A 27202-nucleotide genomic window follows, 5' to 3' on the forward strand; every position below is an offset into this window, starting at 1 on the left:
GCAAAAAGGGCCTTGCTGAAGGACCCCTTAAAGCAGATTAAGGCGATCAGGAGCGTCATCACGCCTTACCATAAGAACGCTAAGTATTCTGTTTGGGAGCACTTAGAGTTGTTTGAACAAATGATGGAGACTTTCCATTTGAAGGACAGCCAAAGCTGTATTCAATATGTAAAGTGGACCTTCTCCCCGGAATACTCCAGTTTCTTTGCGGGGCTGGAGGACCAAAATCATTTAAGATGGTCCACCTATAAGGCGGCCATCTTGAAACATTTTTCTGTTCACAGAAATCCTCAAGAGGCTCGCAAGGCAGCCTACAATTTGCAATGTGGGGAGGATCAGGCCCCACAAGAATTTGTGCAGGAGTTAAAGCGGGCTTTTGCACAGACCACAAGAAGGGTGCGCACGGATAGCAGGGAATTTATTAATACGTTTTTCCATGCCTTGCCCAAATATATCATGATCCAGCTCGTGAGGGATTTTCACGAGAAAAGATCTTTAGACTGGGTCATTGAACAGGCTACCCGGATCTATGAGGTGCAGAAACCGATAGATAGCAAAAGTAATGCCCAAAAAAACCCCAAAGCCAACAGCACCCCTGCTGCTGCCAAGGTTGCAGAGGTAAAGGTCACCCCCGTTTTGGATTTGGAGATGGGGGGGCCTAAAAACCTACCTGCACCTAATAATGCTAGGCCCAGGAGGTCCTCGGGTCAGTCACAGACAGGGAGCCAAGGAGGCAGCCCCACAAATGGGGTCCCTCGCTCTCCTGATTATGTAAGTCCCCGTTACAAGGGAAATCGACCCATCCTGGGTTATGTGTGGACTCCTCCAGCCCAAGGGGGGGGATCCAGCCAAGCACCTAACCCAGGGAACTTCCCTCCAAACTTCCCACAGGAGGGCAGAAATTTACCAAACCCTGGGCAGAACTTTTTCCCCAGATATCCACCCGACTTTCAGCCCCAAAACCATCCATCCTTCTTTCCCCAATTCCCTGAGCCCAGACCACTGAGTCCGGGAGAGGGGAGGCCAAGGGTGGAGGGGTACCCAAATCTTCCCAACCCGGGGTATTACCAGAGGAGGGACAGCTACCCTTCCCGGGATCAGCCCAGGGGAGAAAACAGGGCCCCGTATCAGCCTGAGCGGGTTTCCCAGTTAGAGCGCCAGGTTCAAAACATGGCGCGGGATCTGGGTCACATACTGAGGGCTCAGCAGAACCCTCAGATGGGCGTGCCGGCGCAGAACGCACCCAACTCTGGACCTGGTGCTCCAGAACAATGACGGGGGCAGCACCCCGATAACTCACCGGTTCCCAGGGAGGAGGCACAAGGGGAAGGGGGTGTAAAGCCTTGGAGGAAGCTTCCTTCCTCACTTGTAAACAGCCCCTGGAAACCCAGGAACCGGAAACAAAATCTCTTGCCCCGGAAAGTCTGCCTCCTAAGGAGCAGAGAGGGGGTAGGAGAAACAAAAGACCCAAACAGACTCAGTTTGAGGAGGAGGTACAGGTCTTCCAATTTGAGGGAGAGGGATCCTCAGAGGATCCTGGGGAAAGGATCTTCTCCTTCAGAGAGGGGGGAACTCCTCCCAAAGAAAAATGGGTCCCTAGGGATGCAAATCCAGACTGGGGAGATGTGGAGACTGAGCTACCGCCACCCACTATCTCATCCCAGAACCAACAGCAAGAAAATCCCCTGGTTCAAACCCATCCTGGTGACTGCCTCCAAAAAGGGGGGGGCGGCCCAGAACCGGAGCCAGGGGAACCCAAAATGGCTCTGATCTCCAGTTGCCAACTTTTTCTTTCAGATTCCCAAGGCTCTCCACAGAATTCTGCCCAAATCTCTTCGCTAGCGATGTCCAAAACCAGAAAGTTAGCCCACCAGTTGCCAAAAATGTGCATTATCTGTGCCCCCTTGAGGAGAAGGAGGGAAGATACTATGCCCCGGTACAAGTACAGGGGCAGTGTACAATTTCAGCGCTGGTGGACACGGGATCTCAAGCTACCCTTCTGTCCAGAAGGGCCTTTGACGAACTGAATGCAGGAAGGGGAGGGAATTACCAAATTCCTCTCACCTCTCTTCCGGGACAACTACAGAACTTTGACGGGAAGGAAATTCCCGTTGAGGGGACTGCAGACTTGGACATTAAAATTGGGCGACATAAGTTGAAACACCCGGTCATAGTTGTGACCCCGGAGGGCACCCCTTGTTTACTAGGGAATGACCTCCTGAGAAGGTTGTCACCCCTAATAGATTGTGTAAACAAGGTCCTCTGGACCCAGACTAGCCGACCAATAAAATTAAAACAGAGTGTCAACCATGTTAGTTTAAACGGCACATGCCACATGGTTGAACAAAAATCTGACCAAGTAGAATTTCACTTCCAGAACAACCAGATTCCAGACGTGACAGTAATAGCAGTAGGACAACAGACTAGTGATGGGGGGTCCTCTCTATTTCTGAAAATCAACCTTCCTTCCAGTTTAAGGTGGTATTCCACGCTGGAAGGAAACACTCTGAAATTCTATACCAATCCACAATCTGAAACTCCCACTCCTATAGTCCAGAAAGATGTGAAATCAGCTCAGAGCCTGGCTGATATTCAGCAAATTGGAGAGCAGTTGTTCATCCCTGTTCAGTTAAATGATGGGAAGGACTCTGTTCTCGCTCGAGTGTGTGTGAACAACGGTAAGAGCTTCATCAGCGAAGCCATGTGTCGCCAACTCCCAAAAGATCCAGCCATTCCCACCTTCAAACTGATAGACAAATGGGAAATGGACCTGGAAGCACCTAATTCCAAACATCTCCTGCCAAGCAGGTGTATGCTCAAAATCTCCATTGGCAACAAGAGCATAGTCCACAATTGTTGGGTCGTGCGAGACGTCCCTGCCGCCTTTTACTTAGGCAGTGACATTCTCAATCGCTTTGCCATTAGTTTGGACCTAATAAACTTCAAAGCTTGGTCCCGATTAGCGGATAATCCCATGGGCTTTGATGATCCAGAAAAAGCATTTAGGTCAGCTCAATTGCTACCTTATGCAGTTGAAATTCAGATCAAAGAGGAAGTCACCATCCCCGAAAGGACCCGACAATTCTCCCTGGAAGTGAAAGTTAAAAGAAGACAACATTTGAAAAACCCTGATGCTTACATACATCTAAACGCTTCTCTCCAACAGCAAGGGTTAGGGGTAAACCCAACTCCATTAGTCAACATAGAACATGACACCATTCCAATAGAGGTGGATAACAGCGACTTAAAGAGTATTACTCTAGCCGCAGGCACCATTATTGGAATGGCGGTTGATGACCGACATTTCTCCATTGATCTTGGAAATGAACTGTTAGGGCCAATCCCCAAGGACTGCTTTGACAGTGACAGTGATGACAATACAACACCAGACAGGATTTTTACCCGGCATGGGGGGAACTTCCTGGTGTACACTTCCTGCCCTTATGGTAAGGAAGATGTGACTTGTGACTTCAGGAGGGATGAGGTGATTTTCCAGGTGCATGAGGGCTGCCTTTCCCACCTGAAGCCTCCGGTCCAAATCAGCACTCTGACCAGGGACTTCTCCACCCAGCTGGAGGAGGCCGCAGAGATAGCCAAACCAGAAGTCTTTCCAGGCTTCAGGCAGATGGTGGAAGAGAGAGTCAACCTAGCTGATGCCTGTGTGACTCTGGAACAAAAGCAAAAGTTGAAACAAGTTTTCTTGGATTTCCAAGATCTCTTTGCGGTAGACTCATATGACTGTGGTCGCACTGACATCCACACAACAACAATCCCCACGGACCCTGGCATGACTCCAGTGTTTGTGAAGCAATATCGCTTGCCTCTCGCATCAATGGAGTCCCTTACTGAAATAATTAAGAACCTTGAGTCCCGGGGAATAATCCGTCCAGTCCACAGCACCTTCAATAATCCGGTGCTGGGAATATTGAAGCCAAACGGCCAGTGGAGACTCTGCGCCGACCTCAGGGAGCTCAACAAACGGGTCCATACTTCCCGATGGCCTCTTCCCTACATTGACCAAGGGCTGGCCCAGATCCAGGGGTCACAGGTATTCACTGCAATAGACCTGACCAATGGATACTGGACCGTGCCTGTCAGTAGGGAGGACCAATACAAACTGGCTTTTACATTTGGGGGCCAGCAGTATACATGGACCCGGACTCCCTTCGGATACCTCAACTCCGGCAATGAATTCAACATTTTCCTACATAAGGCCATGCCCGACCTGGGTGCGAGGGGTAACCTGGCTTATGTAGATGATGTCCTCATCAAAAGTTCATCTGTGGAGGAACACATAGTGGAGATCCGTTATGTTCTGACACAGTTGAGGGCCGCCGGAGCAAAACTTTCCTTTCAGAAAGCACAGTGGTGTAGAACCCGTGTTAATTTCTTGGGGCATGAGATTACTCCTCAGGGCCTCTGTCCCCAGGAAAAGAAAGTGGAAGCACTTCAGAAACTGAAAGACCCCACAACTCTGCGGGAACTAAGGAGCCTCCTTGGACTGACTAATTACAGCAGAAAGTTCATTGAGGGCTACGCAGAGATCACCAGACCCCTGATTCATCTCCTAAAGGGGGGGTCAAGTGGGAATGGGGTCCAGAACAATCCGAGGCAGTAAGACAACTCAAGAGAAGCCTCTCACAAGCGCCTTGCCTAGCGTACCCTGTCAGAAACAAGGAGTTCTTCCTGGAGACAGGGTTCTCTAATACGTGCTTGACGGCCGTATTATACCAAAAGCATGAAAAGGTCAGTAAAGTAATCTCCTATGCGAGCAAAACTTTATCCTCTGTGGAGGAAAAATTCAACGATTGTGAGAAGGCACTCCTGGCAACGGTGTGGGCATTGAAGAATTATCGCCCGTTTATCCAGGGGGAACACATCATAGTGGAGACTCCACACCAGCCTCTGCAATATCTCCAAAGTGACAGAATCCGGGCCGGAAATGTGAGTAATTCCCGAATTACTTCCTGGATTCTATCAATGCAAGGCTTTCCTGTGGAGGTCAGATATGGCCAAAACAAGAAGAGTCCCCTCGCGCAAGGTCTGGCGGACTTGCATGATTGTGCCAGAGAAAACTGTCTCGAGGACGAAAGTCTAAAAATCAAGGACAACACGGAGGCATACCTTAATTCCCCACACAAAGTCTTTGAAGAGGACAAGTGTGAGGGAATGCCCACTGTCTATGTGGATGGATGCTCTTACCATGTTGACAACAACGGGGAGAAAGAACTGGTGGCTGGCGTAGGGAATGCATGGGTGAATGAGTCCCCAGAACCCTCCGCTGGATACAAAATTGGTCCCCGAAGTAGTCAGGTGGCAGAATTGATGGCTGTGCATCAGGCCATCCTCACTGCTGTCCAGCATCAACTCCACGAACTGGTCATAATCACAGATTCGGATTATGTACGGAACGGGTTCGTGGAGCACCTGGTTAATTGGAAAACCAGAGGCATGTTATGTGCTAACAACAAACCCTTGAAACATGGGAAGTTGATCCAAAACATTGATGATCTGGTCACCTCGAATGAGATGACCATCTATTGGAAAAAGATCAAGGGTCATTCCAAAGTAGAGGGACCAGACAAAACTGGAAATGACTTAGCTGATCAGCTGGCCAAAACTGGGGCCATCCAAGGGGATCTGATTGAGATTGAGTCCCTGTTGGGGGAAATCCAGGTCACTGCTATCACTAGGTCCCAGACAAATGCTCACAATGACCTTTCAATTGCACAATGGAGCAAGGAGACCCCTGATGCTGATTTGATTACCGCTCAGAAGGGGGATCCAATAATTGGTAAATTTTACCAGCACCTTGAGGACCCTGAGAACTTTCCCCTGACGGATACCGATTACATTGGGAAAGAGGACCTAAGAGTGTTGATGAAATGTCCAAAAATGTTCCGAATCCAAGACGGTTTGCTGGTAAGGAAATCCAAAGCTGGCCACGATCAGTGGGTGGTTCCTACCTCATTCCGAAGCCTGATGTTAAGTCACGCCCATGATGCGGCCACCGCCGGTCATAGGGGGTTTCACACAACATTGGAAATCTTAAGAGAGGTTGCATACTGGCCACACATGGGGCAGGACCTCGACCAATACTTGAAGGGGTGTCTTGTGTGTGCACAATTTCAGCCATCATCCCTCACGCACCGCGCGCCTCTCCAAAAGAGGGGGATGACACTGCCATGGTCAGATTTACAAATCGACTTTGTAGGCCCTGTGATTCGCTCGGCTAGGGGGAATAAGTACATGTTGACTGTGACATGCTTGTTTACCAAGTGGGTGGAATGTCTCCCAGCCCCAAATTGCAAGGCAGAAACTGCAGCTGCCTTGATGATTAACCACATCTTTTCCCGTTTTGGTCTACCTCAAAGGATTGAGTCAGACAGAGGTAGCCACTTCACCAGTGAAGTAATGACAAAGATGTGGGAGATACTGGGGGTCAAGAGAAAGCTGCATATTGCTTATAGACCAGCTTCTTCTGGGGCAGTAGAGAGATATAACCGGACAATTGTGAGCATATTAAAGAAGTTTGTGGCAGATTCTGGGTCAAGTTGGGATATCCGATTACCTCTGGTCCTAATGGCTATCAGATCTACCCCTTCATCTGCAACCAAAATGTCACCATTTGAGTTGATGACTGGGCGCAAGATGGTGCTTCCTCAGCATTTGCTCTACAGGACCCAAGAGCAGACACTGATAAATGCCTCCACTACTCATGAGTATGTGGAGAATTTAAGGAAACACCTCCAACATGCTTTTGCTTATGCTCAGCGGAATCTAGAAAGATCAGCTGATAGCATGAAGACCCACTATGACCTGAAAACTTCCAGGAAGGAATATCAGGTGGGGGACCGGGTCTATCTATACAACTTCCAAAGGAACCAGGCCAAGCAGCGCAAATTTTTGCCTACATGGAAGGGACCATTCGAGATCATAGACAAAATCTCCCCTGTGGCCTACAAAATCCACATCCCCAAAGGTCCTTTGGCAGAGGGAGAAGACAAGTGGGTCCACATAAACCAGTTGAAATGTTGCCATCCCAGGCACACTCTGCAACAACTGGAGGAATCCTCTGGAATCCTAGCGGGTACTGTCTCAGACTAATTCAGTTCCAATCATAAAACATACCACATCTAGTCTCTAAAATATTGTGATTTGCATGAAACTGTCTCTTAGTTATACTGTTTTGTTTTCAAAATAAGAATGTAATGTTTCGTTATGATGAAATGCATATGCTGCCCCACTATCTCAACAGTGGTGGAAAAACTTCTATGAGTAGGTATTGCCGCTCTTCCTTTGTCGTCCTAGGAGAAAGAAAACCTGGAGACGGGCCAAGGAGGGCGATCCGGAGACCAGGAACGAAGATCCAATGGGCCCAGTGGACCGCCCAATACTCCCATCAGGACTGGCGAGGAGAACCGATCGATCAGTACCGGATGGAGAAGAAGATGCTGAACTGTGCCATCTACAGAAGAGGAAGAAGATTATGCGGACAGACCGGTGCGTGGGTCAAAACCCTTGGGCACGCGACTCCCCATCGACTCAAATTGAAAGTGCAGTCGCGTGGGGGGGCTTGTTGGGTGTCCTGACCCACGTTTAAGCTATCATGCTACAACATTTGGTGCTGTGGGCTTAGAAAATTCAAGATGGCGGAAAACCCACGTGTGCGCCGAAATCCAGGAAAGCTGCGCAGTTTGTGCGCCCACCATAATGGTTGCCTCACTTGCCACCCACCAGTGCGAGAATGAAAGGCCGGGTTGCCATGAGGGAAATGGGTTGCCAAAGGAAAAACAGTAGCGCCAGTTAGCTTCAAAGCGCTTTAAAACCACCATTGGACTACCCGCACAGTAGTCTGAAACCATTGGGAATGGCAATGCTGATTGCCAAATGCAACTTAGAATTGTGGGGAATTCATTTGTTAAATCCCAAAAATGGGTGCAGTACCAGTACTCACCACTATCCAAAAGCCGGCGTTTTAAAACCACCCTGTGTTTCTCTGAAGGCAGGCTCAAAATGCCTATTTTCAAACATTACAATATGTGCAAAATATTCACTGAACACCAGCAGACATTTGGCAGAATGGAGTTTTGTGTGCCTACAAAATCTGGGAAATGAAGAGCCCAGAACAATGCTTATAACAAAACTGGCTGAGCTATGGAGTCAGCAGTTTAAGTTGCACTGGATTTAAAGACACTAAAATCGAAAATGTTTAGATTAAATGAGTGACCTATGTTTGGTGTCACATGCCTTTGTAACTGTTGAAATGTCATAGTTTTGCACTTAGAATCAGCATTCTAGCTGCATGTGTAAAATTGCAGGTTAATTTAAAAAGCAACAAAAAACATGACAGTTAGTTGAAAGTCTGGCTTAAGGAACTTGATTTTGCTTGACAACTACCCCCATCAGGAGTGAAACTTGAGTCACAGCTGTGTTCCCAGGACTATCTGCCTTTTTGCTGGCCACACTAAGAATATACCATCTATCTGATAATTGAATTACCTGTGCTCTGCAGGAGAGTGAACAATGCAACTCCCTTCACCCAGGCAGAGGGTTTATTGAGAGGATCATAAATGGCTTCCTCTTGAACAATGAGCCTTTCAGGACCCAAGCAAATCTTATATTGCAGGGGTCGTAAAAGTGGCTTACTCTTGGCAGAAACTGGGAGGGGGAGAAACTGGAGACAGAAGCTGGCTTGGCAGAACTGGATAAACCAGTATTTCCACCATGTGACCTGGGAAACCACACCCCTTTGTAGCCAGAATATTGTTTAGAAAAAGATGAATAACTCATGGTGCGGACATGTGAAAATTTTATAAATGATACCATAATTCTTGTGATTTTTCTGCCCACAGTTTAAGAGGTTTTTAGAACCGGTGGTATGTTCAGGGGGGTGTTAGCGGAAAAGTGGATATTACTCTAAATGTATGCATGTTAAAAATCTGAAACTTCATCAGTTAATGTCCATACTCCCTGCGCACATGTATGTAAAGTTGGGTCAATGTCAGAAATTGAAAAATCAGTTAAAAAGTCAATTATGTGCCATTTCTGAATGCAAGCTCTTAGAAACAACAGATTTGGACAGAGACATGGCTAAATTCAGCCACACCATGTATATGTAATTTCAAGCAACTGTGTAACTGTGAAATATGTCTTTTGTTATCAAATATAGAATGTGTGCAATCTGACAGAGGAGTGTCCTATCTGCAAGCCATAAAATGACATCACTCTGACACAACTTAGCTTCGCCAATCAAGTGAGGAATGGAAATTTGACCAATGACAAGTGAGAGGGGCAAGTTTAGTTATGACCAACATACCCACCCACTCTCAAAACACATAAAAGCAGACAGACAGGACAGATAGGGACCTTCAATTCCATTTGCTGCAACGCGCTCTGCCGGACCATACAACATCCAGAGATCCAGACTTCAAATTCATCAACCTCCAGAAAGCCAAACTAGAGACTTCAATCTATCCAGAACTAAGAGACCAGACCAGAGAGCGAGCAGTTCCAGAGACCAGACGCTGTGCCCAGAGAGAGACCAGAGCCCAGTCTAAAACCCTGACCAGATCCGTGATGAGGCCCATTTAATTCAAGAATATAGTGTGAGTACCCAGCAGAACTGTGTAGAACCAATCTCTTAGTTTAAATTCATCTAACTCAATCTATTTAACCTAAGTAGAACTGCCTGATAGCTCCAAATCTGTCACCTGTCATTCTAGCTGCAAAATCTGTCACTTGTCATCTTGAGCTTTTAAAATTTGCAAAGCCAAAAACGACCTTCACAAAATCGGTCATAACTCTGTAACCGTTTGGGCTAGAGACTTGCAGTAACTTTTATCTGAAAGCTTAGAATCGTGGCTTTCCTACGAACCTAGAACCGCATTCATATCCCTTATAGTTTTACCGCAATCGCGGAACACGCATCCGCGAATTTTGCCGCGATTTGCAAATTTCTTCACGTGTAAAAAGACAGCAGTTTTGCTTTTCCTTGCCAAAAACTTCATTTACCTGCTAGTTACTACTAAAGTATTGTTAAGGTGATCCTGAATTCATAGAGAGTAGTTATCACTCACCCTGAACCTCTGAAAGGGAATTAAAAGCATTTTTAGCATATTTTTTAATTCATTGCCAGCACATATCAAAGCAATTTGGGCCTGTGTTTTCAAACTTCTGTAGTCTAAGCTTGCTGGGGTGAACTGAATCACATTTGATTACATTTCTGAGAACTGTGTGTTTTCCTTCCATTTCCTTGCCTTGCATCAAGGGGGGGAGGGGATTGCCAGAGAAAAGTGATTACATTGTTTTGTTGAAATCATATTGAGTATTTCTATACTGCATTTCATTCATTCAACCTTGCATCCATTTGAACTCTATAAAGCATTTTGTACCACCTTCTTCTTTTGTTCCTATTCACCTGTGTGCTACCTTATCCATTTCATGTCAACTCCTTATTGATTATAGAGAAGCGTGTTAGTGCCAGATTCTCCGTTGTTAATCTTTATCATATCAGATTAAGTGTGCTATTCAATTATTAATTTATTATAAGGTGTGATATATACATCTCTTGTTTAAATTATCAAATAAACCTTTTAACTTGCAAAACAGAACTACTTCTTGGCTCAGTGGGGTCAGGGGGATTCCAAGAGAGGGGTGTTATATAGGGGTAGTCATCCAGAACGCATGAACTGGACATAAAGATATATCAATAAGGGTTTCCATTCAGTATCCCAGACTAGGCATTGACTTAGCTGTAGTGTTGAATTGAATCCTCTTACAGATGTTGGATTTGCCAGTCTGCTGTTTGTTCTGTCTGTGGGCATTATTTTTCGCCGCCCAAGGCTGGTTCCTCCGAAAGGGCTGCTCCCCTTTTTTGGATTTATCATTGTCATGGGATTTGCTTACTTGCAAATTTTTGCTATTTTTGGAAGAAGAATACATGGTATCTTCTTCCTGGGGAGGTTCGGCGTTGAGGGTGTATAAATCGTTCTGGACTTCATCCCACTCAATGGCCGGTCTTTCTGACATGCTCCTCCTAAATCTGATGTTGTATGCAAGCCATGTCTTCCCCTTCTGTGTTACTTTTACTTCCCTTATTTTATCAACATATGCCCAGATCTTCCTACTATCCATGGGAAATGTTTCTTCGTATATTGTTGCTAGTATGGCAAAGGCTTGTAACCAGTTGTCCCAGTTTTGCTCGACCTGGGCGTTCCTGGCAGTGGCTTTCTCTTCTATTTTTTTAGGATCTCTAAAAGCGTCTTTCCCTTTGCGCTGTGCTTCTATTAGGGAAAAGATTTCTATAAACTCTTTGGCCCATATGGCTCCTTTGATTGTGGTATCAATGTTCCATGCCAGGCATCTTTTGTATCTATTTAATATCTCTGTTTGGAAAGATTTCATTTTTTGTTCTAATTGCGCATTACAGATTGATATAATGTCAGTTGTATTGCTGCCGGGTGTCCATGTCGCGCCTGGGCTGTCTGCGCCTGGCGTTGTCCATGCTTTTAGGGCACCTGTGGTCACTTTTAGGGCAGCTGTGGTCGCTATTGGCAACTGCTGTATTTGTTGTGGCGGAGTTGCTATAGGTGGTGTTACGGGTGGGTTGGCAACCGTTATAGTAGGTTCTATTGTGATGGGGGGTTTGAGGCCCCTGGTTCCCTTGCGGGCGGCGTCTGTTTCCCCCTTATTTCTACCATTAGTTGCTGCAATTCTGCCATATTCGCGCATAATTTTGACAATTTTATGCTACCTTTTCTGGCGTCTTCAGATATTTTTCTCTTTTTCAATTGTGCAGGAAGCTCCTCCTGGCTGGGTGGGCTGGTATTTCCTTCCCTTGGTAGGCCGTACATGTTTTCTCTAACCCATGCCCATCCGTAGTGCTCTGACGCTTCAATGGCTGCTAGCAATTGTGGTGATTTGGGCTTCTGCGCCGGTGTTGGGGGTGTTTACTGGATTTAAATAATTGGTTTCGCTGTGGGATCGCCCTGCAATATTACAGAAATTATTTTAAATCTGCAGTCTTTGGGCCCGCCGAGCTATGTGTTTGCCAGCTCTGCGTGGCTGTCAAGCAAAGACGAGCTCCCAAGCTCGTTTGTGACTCTGCCAAATTTAAAATTGGGTTGTGTTATCCTGCCCCGTCTGCCTTATAACGCGGGGGTTCCGGTCCACTGTAAATACAATGTATCTTACCTGGACATAAATGTCTATTTTTCTTCCCTCGTAGCCCCAGCGCTGGTAAAATGTTGAATCGTAAAACCGTCCACACCGTGCTGTTGGAGTGCCGCTTCTCCTTCGTTCGCACTGGTTCTGTGGATAAATCCGCAGCACGCGTCTTTGTTTGCTGTGGATTGGACACGCTCGCTGCTCACTTTTTCGATCTATGCCGAAAATTGTTGAAGCTGACAGCGTCCGCGCTGGCCGTTCGGTTGTCGTTTCTTCCTTCGTTAAAACTGCGTTGCAATTGGGGGGGCGCTGTTGCGCCGAAGCATGATGGCTGCCTAGCCGCAGAGCTCTGTGCTGGGAGAGCGATATAATCCTCAAAAAAGACTCCGTAGCTGCAGCTATCCTCCTGTGTACCGGCGGTCCTTCCTTCAGAACATATCAGCTGCAGGCCCACAGATTCCTGCCACCCGCCACCCTCTGGGGACCACGCTGCGGCCCTCCGACTTCGCCAGGGGCTGTGTGAGCCTGGCCGCTATGCCCCGCGGCTCCACCGGCTGCAGCTCTTCCTCCTACTTGAGCGTGCGGCTCTGCAGGCCGTGGTGGGGGAGGGGCGCCGGAGCCCTCCTTAGCGGCCCGGGACTGCCAGCTCCCGTGGTCGCCCCGCGCTCCATCAATTATCTCATCACCCTCCTGGAGGACCCCACGGATCCCGCCCGAGCCCGCGACCATCTACATCTGCGGGCTCCCGATGCGCTTGAGACGCCGCACTATTCGGCTCCCCTGTCTCGTGCCGTGGGGACCCCTGCTTCTCTGCCTTCCTCCCGATTGATGTCAAGGTAGGGGGGTGCGCGGGGAGGGGGGCCGCTTAGATCTCCCGGCTCCTGCGACCCTGGGCTCTGCACGCGGCTGAGCCCGCGAGCCGATCTGCCCTAGACGCCAGACTACCTCCCCCTGGCTGCTGCCGCTTTTTGAGGTCCCACCACCGCCGTGCTACATCGCATCATCAGCCTCCATTGTCAGTGACTGTGGGTCCGGTGCCCCCGGCGGACACTTGCTCTTGGGCCACTACTGTTCTCTCCGGCCTCCACCTCGCCTGCCCTCCCCCTCCTGGCGATCCACCCCACGGCTGCGGCACTGTGCTACATCGAGGCAGGGGGCGAGTGGGGGGCGGCTGTGCCTCGGCGGTCCTTGCGGCGTCCCATCCTCCTGCTGTGGGCCTGGCGGACCACCACTCATCTTCCCGCTATTCAGGCAGCGACTCGCCTCCGCTGCTGTGCACGGGCTGACACGGCTAAGGGCCCTTGCTCCAGCACTACTTCTTCGCCCTCCTGGACCGTCGTCCTTTCTGCCCCCCCCCCTGGCTGCTGGCTGTGGTCCCCAACCGCAATTCAGGATCCGGACCCTCCACTGAGCTATCTACGGTGAAGTGCCCCTCCTCAGCTCCACTTCTACTCCACGGACAATAGGCTGCCCTCACTTTCATTGCGCTGTTGCGCGCCTGTCTACTCACCTTCTGTGTTCTTTCCAGTGCACTCAGGCCTTTGCGGGCAGCCCACCAATAACACCCTGCTGTATACCCTAATCCTCCTCCTCCGGATGCGCTCCATGGGGACTGATCCCTGGCCTCAACAACTACGTACCGTCCCGACATTCCAGTGGTAATATCACGGCTGGCCTACACCTCTGGTCCTCGTATCCGACGGTCTCGCTCTGTGTTCTCTGGTGTCTCCCCCGGCCTCACTGACTGCTCTCCACGCCTCGCCTCCTCCCCCCCTGTGCGGCCTGTGTGGCGGCGCTCGGAGGGTCTCCCGCCGTTTCTGTGCCAGATCCTGGACGCCAGACGTGTCCTATCACCATGACCAAGGGAGCAGGGTCTAGCAAGAAGCAGTGTTCGCTAAACATGTTTTCTAAAACTCCCTCCAAGCCGCTAACTGACCCTCCGGATGAGTCACCGGCCACTGCAACTCCCTCAACCTCCGATGACGCGCACAAAATGATGGAGTACATGCGGGAGGGTTTCACTACGCTCCACACTAAGTTAGATGATATGAATGGGATCATCTCATCCATAAAGGCCCATATCGAAAGAACGGACAGTAGGGTTGCTGAGATTGAGACAAGGGTTGGCACCGCAGAGGACAGCCTGGTCTCCCTACGCGCATCTGTGACCAGCCGAGTCTCTATTGTCGAAAAGAAAAATGACGACCTCGAATCCCGCTCCAGGTGGAATAACCTTCTCATTGTTGGCATACCGGAGGACAACATCAGGGAGCCAATGGAGGACTATGTAGAGCGTACACTTTTGACTCTTTTGGATAACCCCAAGCTTTCGGCACAATTTGCTGTGGAGCGAGCTCACCGCTCCTTGGCCGCGAGGCCCAGGCCAGGTGCCCCACCCCGTCCCATCATAGCCAGAATCCTCAATTTCCGGGACTGCGATGCCCTGCTCCGGGCGGCCAGGGCCAAGGGTGAGCTTCATCTCGAGGTGGCTAGGATACACTTGTACCCGGATTACTCCGTGGCTGTGCAGCAGGAGCGTAAGACTTTCCTGGCGGTGAAAAAGAGACTTCGGGACCTGGGAGTCAAGTACTCCATGCTTTTCCCCGCCAAACTGAGGATCGATCACTCTAACCAAACACACTTTTTCACCATCCCTGAAGAGGCCTCGAAGTTTATTGATGAACATTTTCCTGGTTGATGTAAAGAATGTTCACATAAGCTTTATGGTTTTGCTATAATTGCTATTATACCTAGGCCACGGGCCGGGGCCGCCACCGCGCTCCCTCCCCCGCGATGACCACTATTCATCGCACTTCATTGTTGTTTATGTTGTTGATGTTGCTCCATTACCTATCTGTGTAGGAGTGTTTTCCCGCCCTGCTGTGCCATCGTAGACTGTATTGACCATCTCCTGTGGGTCCCTCACTCGGAGTTACCCCACCGTTCATCCCACTTACTTTTGTCAATCATGCCCGATACCCGGGCCCCCCCATGCTAAGACCGCACCCGACTATGCTGCTGCCGTGTCCTGGCACACGGCCGCACCCCAAACTCCGATGAGCCCTCTGCTTATAGATCCGGTCCCGATGTTGCTCGCATCCACCCTTAACGCCCTGCTTGTCCTACTACGCAGCATAACTCTCCTTACGCTCTCCTTGTCCGGCACGCCATAGCCCAGCCGCAAACAGCCCCCCAGGCGTTGATGCCTAAGAATTTATGTGTTTTTTGGTTTTGTTTGGGTTTCGCCCCTCTGATTGGGGGAGGGATATGGGTGGGGGTAGGTTGGGAATGTTATGGTTTGAAAAAGTCTTGACAGCCTCCAGAAGCGCCGCAGGCACCGCGCCCAATCAATTCATACATATGGGCGGGAGTCCACATACACCTAGGGTCCACCCCGTTCACTTCCCTGGAACCGTCTTTTGCTTATCCCACTATCACCCCTCCAAATATGGCTGATATGACTCTGATCTTTATGAGCTGGAATGTCAGGGGGTTAGGCAACTATAAAAATATGAGACAGATTCAGCTCCACACTGAACGCCACAGAGTGAAGATCTTATGTCTCCAGGAAACTCACGCCCGCTCGGAGCACTGTGAGCGATTCGCCAAGCAATGGGGCCCCCAGAGGTATTACACTAATTATTCCACTCAGAGCCGAGGCACCCTCAACCTAACACATAAAAGCCGGAAGTTTACGTGTCAGCACTCCCACATAGACCCACTTGGAAGGTTTGTGCTCATCGCCAGTATATTACAACGTCAGGAGATAGTCATCCTAAACATATATGGTCCCAACGTTGATGACCCTGACTTCTACCTCCACCTGGCCACTCTACTCGAGAGCTACCCCCTAATCCCTATCCTATGGGGTGGTGACTTCAACACGATACTTGATGTCACCCTGGATAGATCGGGTTCTCGTCCCCGCCAACTCTCTAGGGCGGCATACTCTGTCCTGACCTTGCTTCCCCGCCTGGCACTGGTGGATGCCTGGCGCCTGATGAATCCTGACAACCGTACATACACCTTTTACTCCTCAGTGCACGATTCACACTCCAGAATAGGTAGATGGCTCGTCACGGACATACTGATCAGATGCATCACCCGCTTAGCCATCCTTCCCAGGACACTATCAGACCACTCACCTGTACTCATCGCTTTAAACTGGGGACTAGATGCCAACAAAACAAGACAGTGGAGGATGCGCCCCCATGCGCTCCTTGACCAGGCGTTTGTCTCTGAGCTCGAGTCCTCTATCGAAGAATACTTTGAGATCAATATGAATTCTGTTTCAACACAAGCGGTGCTCTGGGAGGCCTTTAAGGCACACACCAGAGGGGTTGCCATATCCAAGTGCAGTGGCATACTGAAAGACATCCGTGCCGATATTGCAGCCAGCAAATCAGCCCTGTCCGTCTACGAAGCCCAATACGCGGCTGACCACTCCCCGGCCACTCTGGCGATGCTGGGTTCTGAGCTGGACAGGTTCCGTGGCCTTGCCGAGCGCGAGGTTAAATTCATGGACTCCCCTCAATCGGCGGGGAAATATGGTGAGGGTGAACGGCCCGGCAGAATGCTATCTAGACTACTGCGCCGCGAATTTGGTGCCCCCAATATCCCGGCCATCTCTAGACCGGATGGCACACTCGCCACCTCCCCTCAGGACATTAACTCCGAGTTCTTCGCGTTCTACACGTCCCTATACTCCGAGGTAGAAAGATCCCAGTTTTCTGACATCAATTCCTTTTTAGAGAGCCTTCCTCTATCAGTCTTGTCAGACGACGCTAGCGCCTCCCTAGAGAGGCCTTTTGCCCTAGAGGAAATTGTTGAGGCTATTGAGTCGTTGGCATCGAGTAAAGCCCCTGGCCCCGATGGGCTTCCGATAGACTTCTATAAACGTTTCAAGGCCCAACTAGCGCCGCACCTACTGACGCTCTGGGAAGAATCATGTGACAGGGGCATACTTCCACCGTCCCTCCGGGAGGCGTTGATTATAGTGCTACTTAAATCAGGTAAAAACCCTACGCAGTGCAGTTCATACCGCCCCCTCTCTCTGATTAATAGTGACATCAAAATATTTGCCAAACTTCTTGCTAACCACTTAGCCCCGTTCATGTCCCACATTATCCATCCGGACCAAGCCGGCTTCGTTCCCGGTAGGTCCACGTCCCTCAATCTGAGGAGACTCTTCAATGTAATCAGCAAAATCGACCCTTCCACTCAGGCAGTAGCGGCTACATTGGACATGCAAAAGGCATTCGATTCAGTCTCATGGAGATACCTGTGGTGTGTTCTTGAGAAATGTAAATTCGGCCCCAACTTCCGCTCCTGGATAAAGCTCCTTTACACCTCCCCATCGGCTAAAGTCCGCACAGAAGATAGGTGCTCTTCCCCTTTTCAGATATTTAGAGGTACCCGCCAGGGTTGCCCCTTTTCCCCACTCATCTTTGCTATTGCCATGGAGCCTTTTGCTGACATGATTAGACAATCGCATTCACATAGGGGGTTATGTACGACCGGCCAGACCAACATAGTCTCCCCCTACGCTTACGATACCCTCCTGTATGTTCGATCCCCGGCAATCAACCTTTTGCCTATACTGACAGATGTGGCTCGATTTGGTGACTTATCCGGTTTGAGGGTTAACTGTTCTAAGTCTACATTGTTTCCGCTTACAGTCTCCACACTGGCGCCTCCCGACCTACATGGGTTTAACTGGTCTCCTAACAGTTTTACCTCCTTGGGACTTTGAAAGCTAATACATTGCTCTATCCCTGCATAATATTTAGAGTTAGTCCAATAAAAGCAGGTGCGGCTTGTCAATAATGGGCGACCCACCAGGTCTTGGCCCCCTCTCACCCATTATGGAGGAGCCAGCCCAGTGGAATACGAGCAATCCCTCAACTGTTTTTTTCAGGTGAGGGGGTGCTTTTAACTGTCAAAGGGAACCACTGTTTCCCTTTAACAGTTAAAGTTCACTAGCCATGCAAACTCAATGAGCGATGCAATGCTGCAGGCGTTTGCTTCCTCAGCCTCGCGTGGCTCATTGGAAATCGTGGTTGGGGAACTGAATGTCTGTATGTGCAAGGGGGCGCTCCTGCACCTCCTCACACATACATACAGAGCAGGCTGGACAGTGGCGTCTCGTCCCCACGCTCAGGCCACTCTAGGCATGAGCAGAAACCAGGAAGCTTCCTGATTCCGGTTCATGCTAGCAGGGGCCTGAGTGCTGGTGAGGAAAGACCCACGGCAGAAGGTTATTTTGTTTATATTCTGTATTTTTCATTTAAATGATGTGCATGGATGCGTGCATGTGAGTGTTGTTAGCTGAATGAATGCATGATGATGGATGCTGGTGTGCATGAGAGCGTGATTGCTGTGTGCATGTTGTGTACATGTGTGCATTTCTATTTTCATTTATTCATATAAATATGTGTGTGGATGTGTGTATGCTTGTGTTATGAGTGAGTGCATGAAGGATGTTTGTGTGAATGAAACAGAGAGTGTTTGCTGTGTGTATGTTGTGTAAATGTGTGTGTTTGTATGTTTATTTACCTTTTAAATATGTGTATAGATGCGTTTATGATGGTGTTATGAGTGAGTGCATGATGGATGTTTGTGTGAATGAGACAGAGAGTGCTTATTGTGTGTATGTGGTTTAAATGTGTGTGTTTGTATGTTCATTTATTTATTATTTAAATTGTGCATGCTTTTGTTATGAGTGAGTGCCTGATAAGTGTTTGTGTGAATGAGACAGTGTGTTTGTTGTGTTAATGTGTGTTTTTGTATGTTTATGTATTATTTAAATATGTGTATTGATCCATGTATGATTGTGTTATGAGTGAGTGCATGATGGGTCCTTGTGTGAATGATAGATGGCCAGTAAAAAATGCCATCCTGCTCCCTGGAACTCCAGTGCGTGTCATACACACATAACCACAATGATTGTGTTTGTGTGTAAGGATGTTGTGACCCAGGGGATAGGCGTATTTTTTTTACTAGGCATCTATGATAGATGTCCAGTAAAAAGAAAACCTGCCTTACCCCAGTGCCCCCCCAGCATCTCGCATACACACAATCACATTAATTGTGGGTGCGTGAGGCACCAGGGCCTAGGGGGCAGGCATGGCATTATTTACTTGGCATGACCAGTAAAGAATGCCAGCCCAGTTTGCTGGGATTCCTAGCGCCTCACATGCAATGTCAAGCCTGACCCCTAAGCCCGCCAGCACCTTGCATGTACACACAATTGATTATCTGTGCATGTGAAGTGCTGGAGGGCAATGAGGGAAGGAATGCCATTTATTAATAGGCATATTATAGATGTCCAATATAAAATGCCATAACTGTACCCTGGGACCCCAGCTCCTGACACGCATCTGCCCCCTGATCCCCCCAGCACCTCACAATCACAAATAATCACATTCATCATTAATGTGATTATGTCTGACTGCAAGGCTCTGGCACACCACGGAGCAGGCATGGCATTTTTTATTGCGCATGGTTGATAAAGCAAGCATGATAAGTGTTATTATGTAGTTAGACGTGCATTTTAATGCAGCCAGTCTAGCCATTTCTAATTGTGGTGTGACATTTTAAATTGGGCAGTTTTGATAATGCAAACATGATCAGTGGTATTATTCTTTCTGTTGCATAAAAAATGGTATTGGGCATCTTTGATAAAGCAAGCATGATAAGTGTTATTACAAAGCACAACTGGCATTTTATATGCAACCAGTCTAGACATTTCTTACTGAGGCATGCCATTTTTTATTGGCCATTTTTGATAAACAAAGCAGGATCAGTGGAATTTTTCTTACTGTGGCATGACATTTTTTATTGGCTTCTTTGGTAAAAGAAGCATAAGTGTGATTATGTAGCAAGATTGGCATTCCAATGCAGCCAGTCTAGTCATTTCTTATTGTGGTATGACATTTTGTATTAGGTATCTTTAGTAAAGCAAGCACGATAAGTGTTATTATGAAGCAAGACTGGCATTGTTTATGCAACCAGTCTAGCCATTTCTTACTGAGGCACAACATTCTGTATTGGGCAGCTTAGATAAAGCGAGCAGGATCAGTCACGGTGTCATTACATTTTGTATTAGGCATCTTTGGTAAAACAAGCATACGTGTTATTTTATAGCTAGACTGGCATTTCAATGAAGTATGACATTTTGTATTGGGTATCTTTGATAAAGCAAGCATGATAAGTGTTATTATGTAGCTCGACTGGCATTTTAGTACAGCCAGTTTTGACATGTTTTCATAATTTGGCATGCATTTGTAATGGTAAAGGAAAAGGAGTATGTTCTTACATTGGGATCCTGCCACATATTGGCAGAACAAACATGGACATGTTTTTTTAAAGTATCATTACTGGCATTATGCACAATGCAAACATGAGTATGTTCTTATATGTGAATAATAGGGTATAGTGGTGCAGTCAGCATGGAAATGTATGGGCACAGCCAGTGTGAAAATGTTTTATACTGGCACATATTGTAAGTACTGGCTGACACAGCCAGTAAGATAGCTCAGCGGGTTGATCACTTGCTGCTGTGATCTGAGCGTGATCTGCAGGTCGCAGGTTCAAATCGCAGCAAGGCCAACTCAGCCTTTCATCCTTCTAAGGTCAATAAATGAGTACCAATTTCGGTTGGTGATATTGTATGTAAATGAATGCTCTGTAAAGCACTTTGGATTAAAGTACTATATAAATGACACATAATTATTTTACATATTGTGGGAAAAGGCATCATGAAAATGGGTTGGAGAAATGCTCCTGCGTACTGTTGGTGACTTGCATCTATTGGATTTTTGTGATGAGTTACCCTACAAAACCCAATTGCAAACTGTTTGGCTTTTCCCCAATTATTCTAAAAAGTGTGCTCTAAAATGCACCATTTACACCCATTATTTAAAAAAATGTGAGTGGTGCGGGCTCCCTCGCTGCGCTTGGTCGCTCTGGCATATCTGGGGAAAATATTTACGCCCCTCAAATAAAATAATTCCACAGCCTCCACTGAATACAAGAAATAAAAACCTTCATTGTGTGTGCACTTTTCCGAAAAAAGGAAGTTGCATGAACATAAATGAAAATATACGCAAATCTCACAAATGGTTTATCTACAGGGAAACCTGTGGGTGTCAACAGTAAGACGTTCTCCGACAGCTATTCAAAATTTACAGTGTGTGCACTTTTTGAGAACAGTAGGTCAGGGGTGAGCAAGTGGTTGAGCCCAATGTCATTACCTGCCGATTGCTAACCTGTGCACCAAATACGGTTCCATGTAATAATGTCGCCACAAAAATCTCGCCATGCAAAAATATTGCCGAAAAATTGCCGTTTTTTGTGGCGACATTATTGCATGGAACATGTGCCCCTGTCCTCATATATATGGTCACCCATATAATATCGCCACGACCTTTTCTCGGCGATATTATTTACGGCGACCATATATATGGGGATAATATTACCTGATACCCCAATTACGAGTAAATGCAGCCCTGAAGCCCAGGGTACAGTCCCAGTCGTGCCTGTGTTCTATATTAGTGCAGCTGCTCAACATTTAAAGGTGGTAAATAGGAACCCTCTGAAGTCCGGAGGACAAACCCATCCAGTGCCATCCCTAGGATTTTAAGATTATCTGTGCTATGAACTGAGGCCTACTGTCACCGGGGCAACCAGGCATGATCTGAGGAGCAATGCACATGTAGGAGCATGGAAGGTGCATCAAGCTTGTATGTAGTCATTAAGGGGTCAGTGGCACATGTATGCACTGGTCTGTTGCTACCACAATGCACAAATATACTTTACCAATCACGGATTCGAACATTGTGTGCAATGAGTGCAGATTGGCATAGTGTGTTTAGTGCTGGACAGTCATGAGCACACCCGCTGTGAGAATGAAATCTAGAATCTTCTCAGTGCCATCGTATGTGACTAATCCTCGATTGGCTGGATGTGAACATTGAATGTCCTGTTCCTGCTACATTACCAATCTATTTATGCTGACGTGCTTATAGAGTTGGCCATGATTGCTTCCTGTGGTACCTCAGTCATTAAGGGCAATGATCGTTTAGAGCATGAGTAGTCAGCACTGGGATTGTGCGGTTGAGGCCTTGGTGATTGGTGGAGTGTTAGATGGAGAAACGTGTGGAAGAAGAATGGAATTTACAAATGCTAAGAGTTTTCAGAAGAGGCAGACTTTTGACTGGTGTCACCAAGTGACACCTAGCTATTCAGTGCTGGAGAAAAAAAGTGACAACAGCAGGGGCAGTGTAAGCTCTGAGGCAGCAGGGGCAAGGTGCAGCAGGGAGAGGTTAAGAGAGTGTCCTGTTGTGTCCAAATGTTAAGAGCTACGGGCAAATACAGTCAGGTGCAACAATTCACACAAAAAGCAAACATGCAGCGTAAGATGCTATGGTATCTCCACACACTAAGAACACGATTTCAAAATTGCATGCAAGCTGCTGTACTAAATGGGGTACGCAATTCGACCAATCATAAAGTGTTTGCAGTATTCTAGGTACTGGGATATGAGCTCACTGCACATGTAGAATCCTTAGTTCTCACGGTCAACTTGTTAAAGGCAGGCGAGTATGTTGCATTAATGTGCAGTGTGAATTATTCACTACTTTAGGCCCTGGATCTTATGGCGCCAAGTGGGCACGAGGAAAAGCAGTGGCGTGGGAGGAATAAGCAACTGGCATAGTTTTCCCTACAGAGACAAATATGTATCTCCCTTGTGCCTTGCAGCTATCCTGTTACAGAACGGCAGAAGCGTCGGCGCCAAGTTGTTCGTGAGCACCCACCGTCAAATGAACTATGAGGCCGCCAGAGTGACCTGTGAAAGGGGGGGAGCTTCACTGGCCTCACCTACAAACGCAACCGAGAACTCGGCTATCCAGGATATTGTTGTTGAGACTGGAAGAGCAGCCTTTCTTGGCATCAATGACCTACAGAGAGAGGGAACTTTCAGGGTCCCGAGCGGAGAAGACATCACCTATGCCAAGTGGGCACCGCCTAACCCGAATAATGAGCATGGGGCGGAGGACTGTGTAGAGATTTTCGCAAATGGCTTTTGGAATGACCTGGCATGCAAAGAAATTCGGTTGGCTATTTGTGAATTTTAAATTCGCATCATTTATTTTTTTCTGCTAGATTCCTCCCCCATGAGATTAAAGTTGCTGATGCTTCTGTTTTCATGGAGTGTTCCTTCTTTGTGTAACTGCTTTTAATGGTAGGAGACAAGAACATGATCTTAATTGCAACGTAAGCCATGCTACTGTTAAATATGCTTGCTAGTCAACATTGGAGCTCAGCCTGTGGCCATAGACAGTCCAGGATTTCTGTTGTATAACCAGGGTTTAATTGGCACAAACGGTTGGCAATTTAATTTAGCAATCACTGTTGAATTCAACTAACATTATCGTGTGTGTTTACAATTTTAAAATAATTTTAAAATAAGTACTAACGGTTCTTACAATAATTGATAGAGATTCAGGGACAAGAACGCTGGGTAATGTTAACTTCTGCCTTGACAAAGCACAGGGGGTTGCACGAAGCACCTGCACATGCCAGTGATGAACGGATGTTTTTATGATGTCTTTTTCATAATGATGTGAAATTATTTTTCTTCTCCACAATGGCCAGTGTGACTGGTTTTCCCCACTCCTGGTTTGGGTGAACTTGGCTAAAGAATTTAACAAATGCAATGTAGCGCCTATTGAATTCTTTTAAACGGGAAATCATGTGAGTGAGAATTTGGCTACAGAAGCGAGGAAAGCTCTAACGAGAAGGAATAGACAGATGTTGAAAACTGTTTATTCGGCAATATATGCTGAGAGTAACGCTTTGCCATTTACCTTATTATAAGCCATTCTCTTAGCACCATGCTTATTGAGCATAAGTAATGTATGCTATGTACTTACTCTCTCTATTATGCAACACATAATACAAACAAACTTTGTCAAAACTCTAATGTGAGACGTGTTGGATTTTCTAATGAATATATGTTTAAGCTTTTGGCATTAGAGGGTGCTGTCGCCCTAGGCGGCAGTGCGACTTGACGTCTTCCACTTCAACGGTTGGGTCCTTTCCTCTAATCTGTTGGTGACCACGGCGGTGTCGGATGTGTCTGCTGGGAGTTGTGTCAGTAGAGGCTGCGTGTTTCTCCCTACTTGTGATGGGCCCGGGGGTTTCGAGGACCAGGTCGACCTGAGTGTGGGTGGCGGAGGGGGGTCCTGATCTGGACTGTGTGCCGACAATCAGCTGCCTGATATTTGTCAAACGTTTGTTTGGCGGTCCTTTTGTGAGTAACAGAGCGCTTCTCACAGTGTTTTTCTCCCTTTCACATCGTATGCCCTGGGGAAAGAAAAAAGGGAAAAAAGGTATTCCGATAAAGCCCGCTGCCTTCCTGACTAATGGTATATGTACTATGACCCTGCCAAGGCAGGTCTTGGGAAATGTATCCCCAAACATTATTCCAATGGCTTCTTCCCCAGTTGCGAATGGGTTTGTGTGATGCAAACCATAGCGGTTACTCGCAGGGCCTCTCCTATGGTTCTTAAAAGGACCGCTTTTCTGAGGTTCGGGCAGTGACCTATGCAGGAGGCAAAGGCTGTGTTTGGAGAGGGACGGATTTAGCCCCAGATGTCGGCGATGCCAGTGCTTGGAGAAATGGAAGTAATGAGCTGGCTTGTGACATGGTTAACCTGACGATAGATGAGGTCACCAATTTTGTAAACCCATCAACATATACAGGGGAGACTCATGTGCCTCCGCCATCCATAATATCCATCCCAGACACAGAGGGGTTTGAGATTAATCCCGAGTCCCAAGCCATTCCTGCAGTTTCAGCATTAGGAGACCCGGAAAACTCCCAGAAGAAGACCACCCCATAACAATGGGTGCTGGTAAAAGCCAACATAATTCAAGAATTGAACCTGTATCAAAGCTTTGCTCATTTCTGTACTTGGATGGACTCCTTGGACGATTGTGTAGGAAACTATCACATGATTAAGGTGGATAAACTATGCCAAACAGATCCTTTGATCCCTCCTTTGACACAACATCTATGTAAACTAGATATCTTTGGCCAGTCTGCTCCTCCATCGAGGGAAGGGGACCGGGCTCCATTAATCATACAGTTAACATCGAATGATGCAGGTCCTGTTACTGGCTCTCATCCTATCGCTGGGATTTTCGTTCCTCCCTTTGAAGTAGATGAGAGGTTGCAAGGTCTAAACTCTCCACTATCAGTGGATTTTCAGAAGTCCAAGCTAGTCCCCACTGCCACAGGTTGACCTGTGAAAGGTTGTACCATTTCATCCATACCTAAAAATATTCCAGTGAGGAAGTCTTCAATGCCAGGCCTTAGGGACAAGACTTTACGAGATTTTGTCTTGGATGATAGGAATTTCATTATTACCAACTTTGAGAAGCCAGGTGGTAAAGAACCGAGAGATGCATTAAGGTACAAAGTTTTGGCTTAGCTCCATCAAAGAACTGGGCCAGGGTTGGTGAGATGCTCATATCTGAAAATGTTACGTAGGTTGGAAATTGACAAGTGGTGTACCCAGGAAAACAGGGACTGTGTTTTGGTTGGATGTGGGGCCAGTAAACTAGCAATCTACCTTAGTAACTGCAAGTTTTTGCGCAGGGGCTCATCAAACTTGAAATTCATAGTGGATTAGCTCTTGGGCTTTATACCTTTTGTTGAAAAGGGCTGTATTATGATGAACCGTTAGTGTGTTGTATTTAGTTTGTTGGTGGAGAAGGTGAGCTGTTTTAAAAATAAAATGTATGTCACTCTATGTGGTTGTGTTTCTTTCATGGCACACTGATGCCTGCGGGCTTTCAGTGCATTATAAATAAATACATAAATAAACTAAAATAAATATAAGCAGACGAAAGAGCACATTTCAACACATATACATCTCCTAGTTCGATTTTAATCACCACAGCAGTGGAAAGAGCTGTGTATTATCATTCACTTTGAAATGGGTTTCTAGTTGCAAATGCACTACAGAGTGCGCTGAGCGTCGGAAGGGGCGATGGCTTTAGCCGCGTGGCCTGATGCTCCTGAGCTTCTAGGGGTCTTTCTTCACGTCCCACTCGTTTGTGTCTTACCTGACCACCTTTCAGCGTCTGTTGGAACCTAGCTTGTCTGGTAAGTTTCTGCCCCTGTGTGTCCTCCGCTTCGTGCTAGGAGCCCCTGCCCCAGCCATTCTGGGAACTTGGTAACCATGGACCACTGCAAACCGTTGGCCGTGGTATCTTGCAGCATGATAGCCCAGCAGAGGGCTAAATTGCTAAAGGGGACTGTAAAAACTGTCCCAATTAGACCTTCCTGTGCGGGGCGGGGGCGGGGGTTGGTGGTGCCTTCTATGGATTATCAGGCTGCTGATTGGTAGTGGTTGCAATGAAAGCAGTTTTACCAGCACCATGCAGGAAAGTTTTGCATGTAATTATTGTTTTTGCATTTTATATTTATTGTGCATTTTCCCATCCTGCTCTCCACATATCTAAGCATTAACAATATGTATTTTTCTTCACCTAATACTGGCACTGGGTCTGGTCAAGTGATAAAAGATGGCATAAAGGAAAAGTGCTATGTGGCTGCCCACAGACTAGCTGGAAAAGAGGAAAAAGACATGTGTCTTTAACAGTAAAGAGGATAGACACGGCAGCAATACAAGGACAATGGTAACTGTATATAAAATTGTAAATTTCGGGTAGAAAACATTGACTATTTTGTTTGCACTTTCCTTTTACATACTGTCCATAGAAGGCAGTTTTGGAGACCCCTGTTTAATCAGTATGACAAAAGAAGAATGAAAGATGCAATCCATCCGGTCAAAACCACATCATATGTGTCCGATATTACCATGATAATGCATTTCATTGAGAACGCTTGGAAAATAAGAATGAATTTTACAAACAAGAATTCAGGAATTATATAACTACAAAATACAAAATTATGCAAATGATTTCCAGGTCCATTATTTTTTCCAGGAGTCCTGAAATA

At 47.2% G+C, this 27202-nt stretch overlaps 1 protein-coding gene across 1 annotated transcript in view; it reads left to right on the top strand.

Moving 5' to 3' along the window:
- LOC138473731 (pulmonary surfactant-associated protein D-like) overlaps positions 1-24154 on the top strand; it is a 178443-nt gene extending 154289 nt beyond the window's left edge. Inside the window, exon 6 of the mRNA XM_069612197.1 lies at positions 22930-24154. Coding sequence (XP_069468298.1) covers positions 22930-23306 — 377 coding nt within the window. The 3' untranslated portion in view covers positions 23307-24154. The remainder of the gene's footprint in view (positions 1-22929) is intronic.
- Positions 24155-27202: the final 3048 nt, after the last annotated feature.

This window comes from Ambystoma mexicanum, chromosome 8 (assembly GCF_040938575.1).
Source record: "Ambystoma mexicanum isolate Mex_15411 chromosome 8, UKY_AmexF1_1, whole genome shotgun sequence".
Lineage (NCBI taxonomy): Eukaryota > Metazoa > Chordata > Amphibia > Caudata > Ambystomatidae > Ambystoma > Ambystoma mexicanum.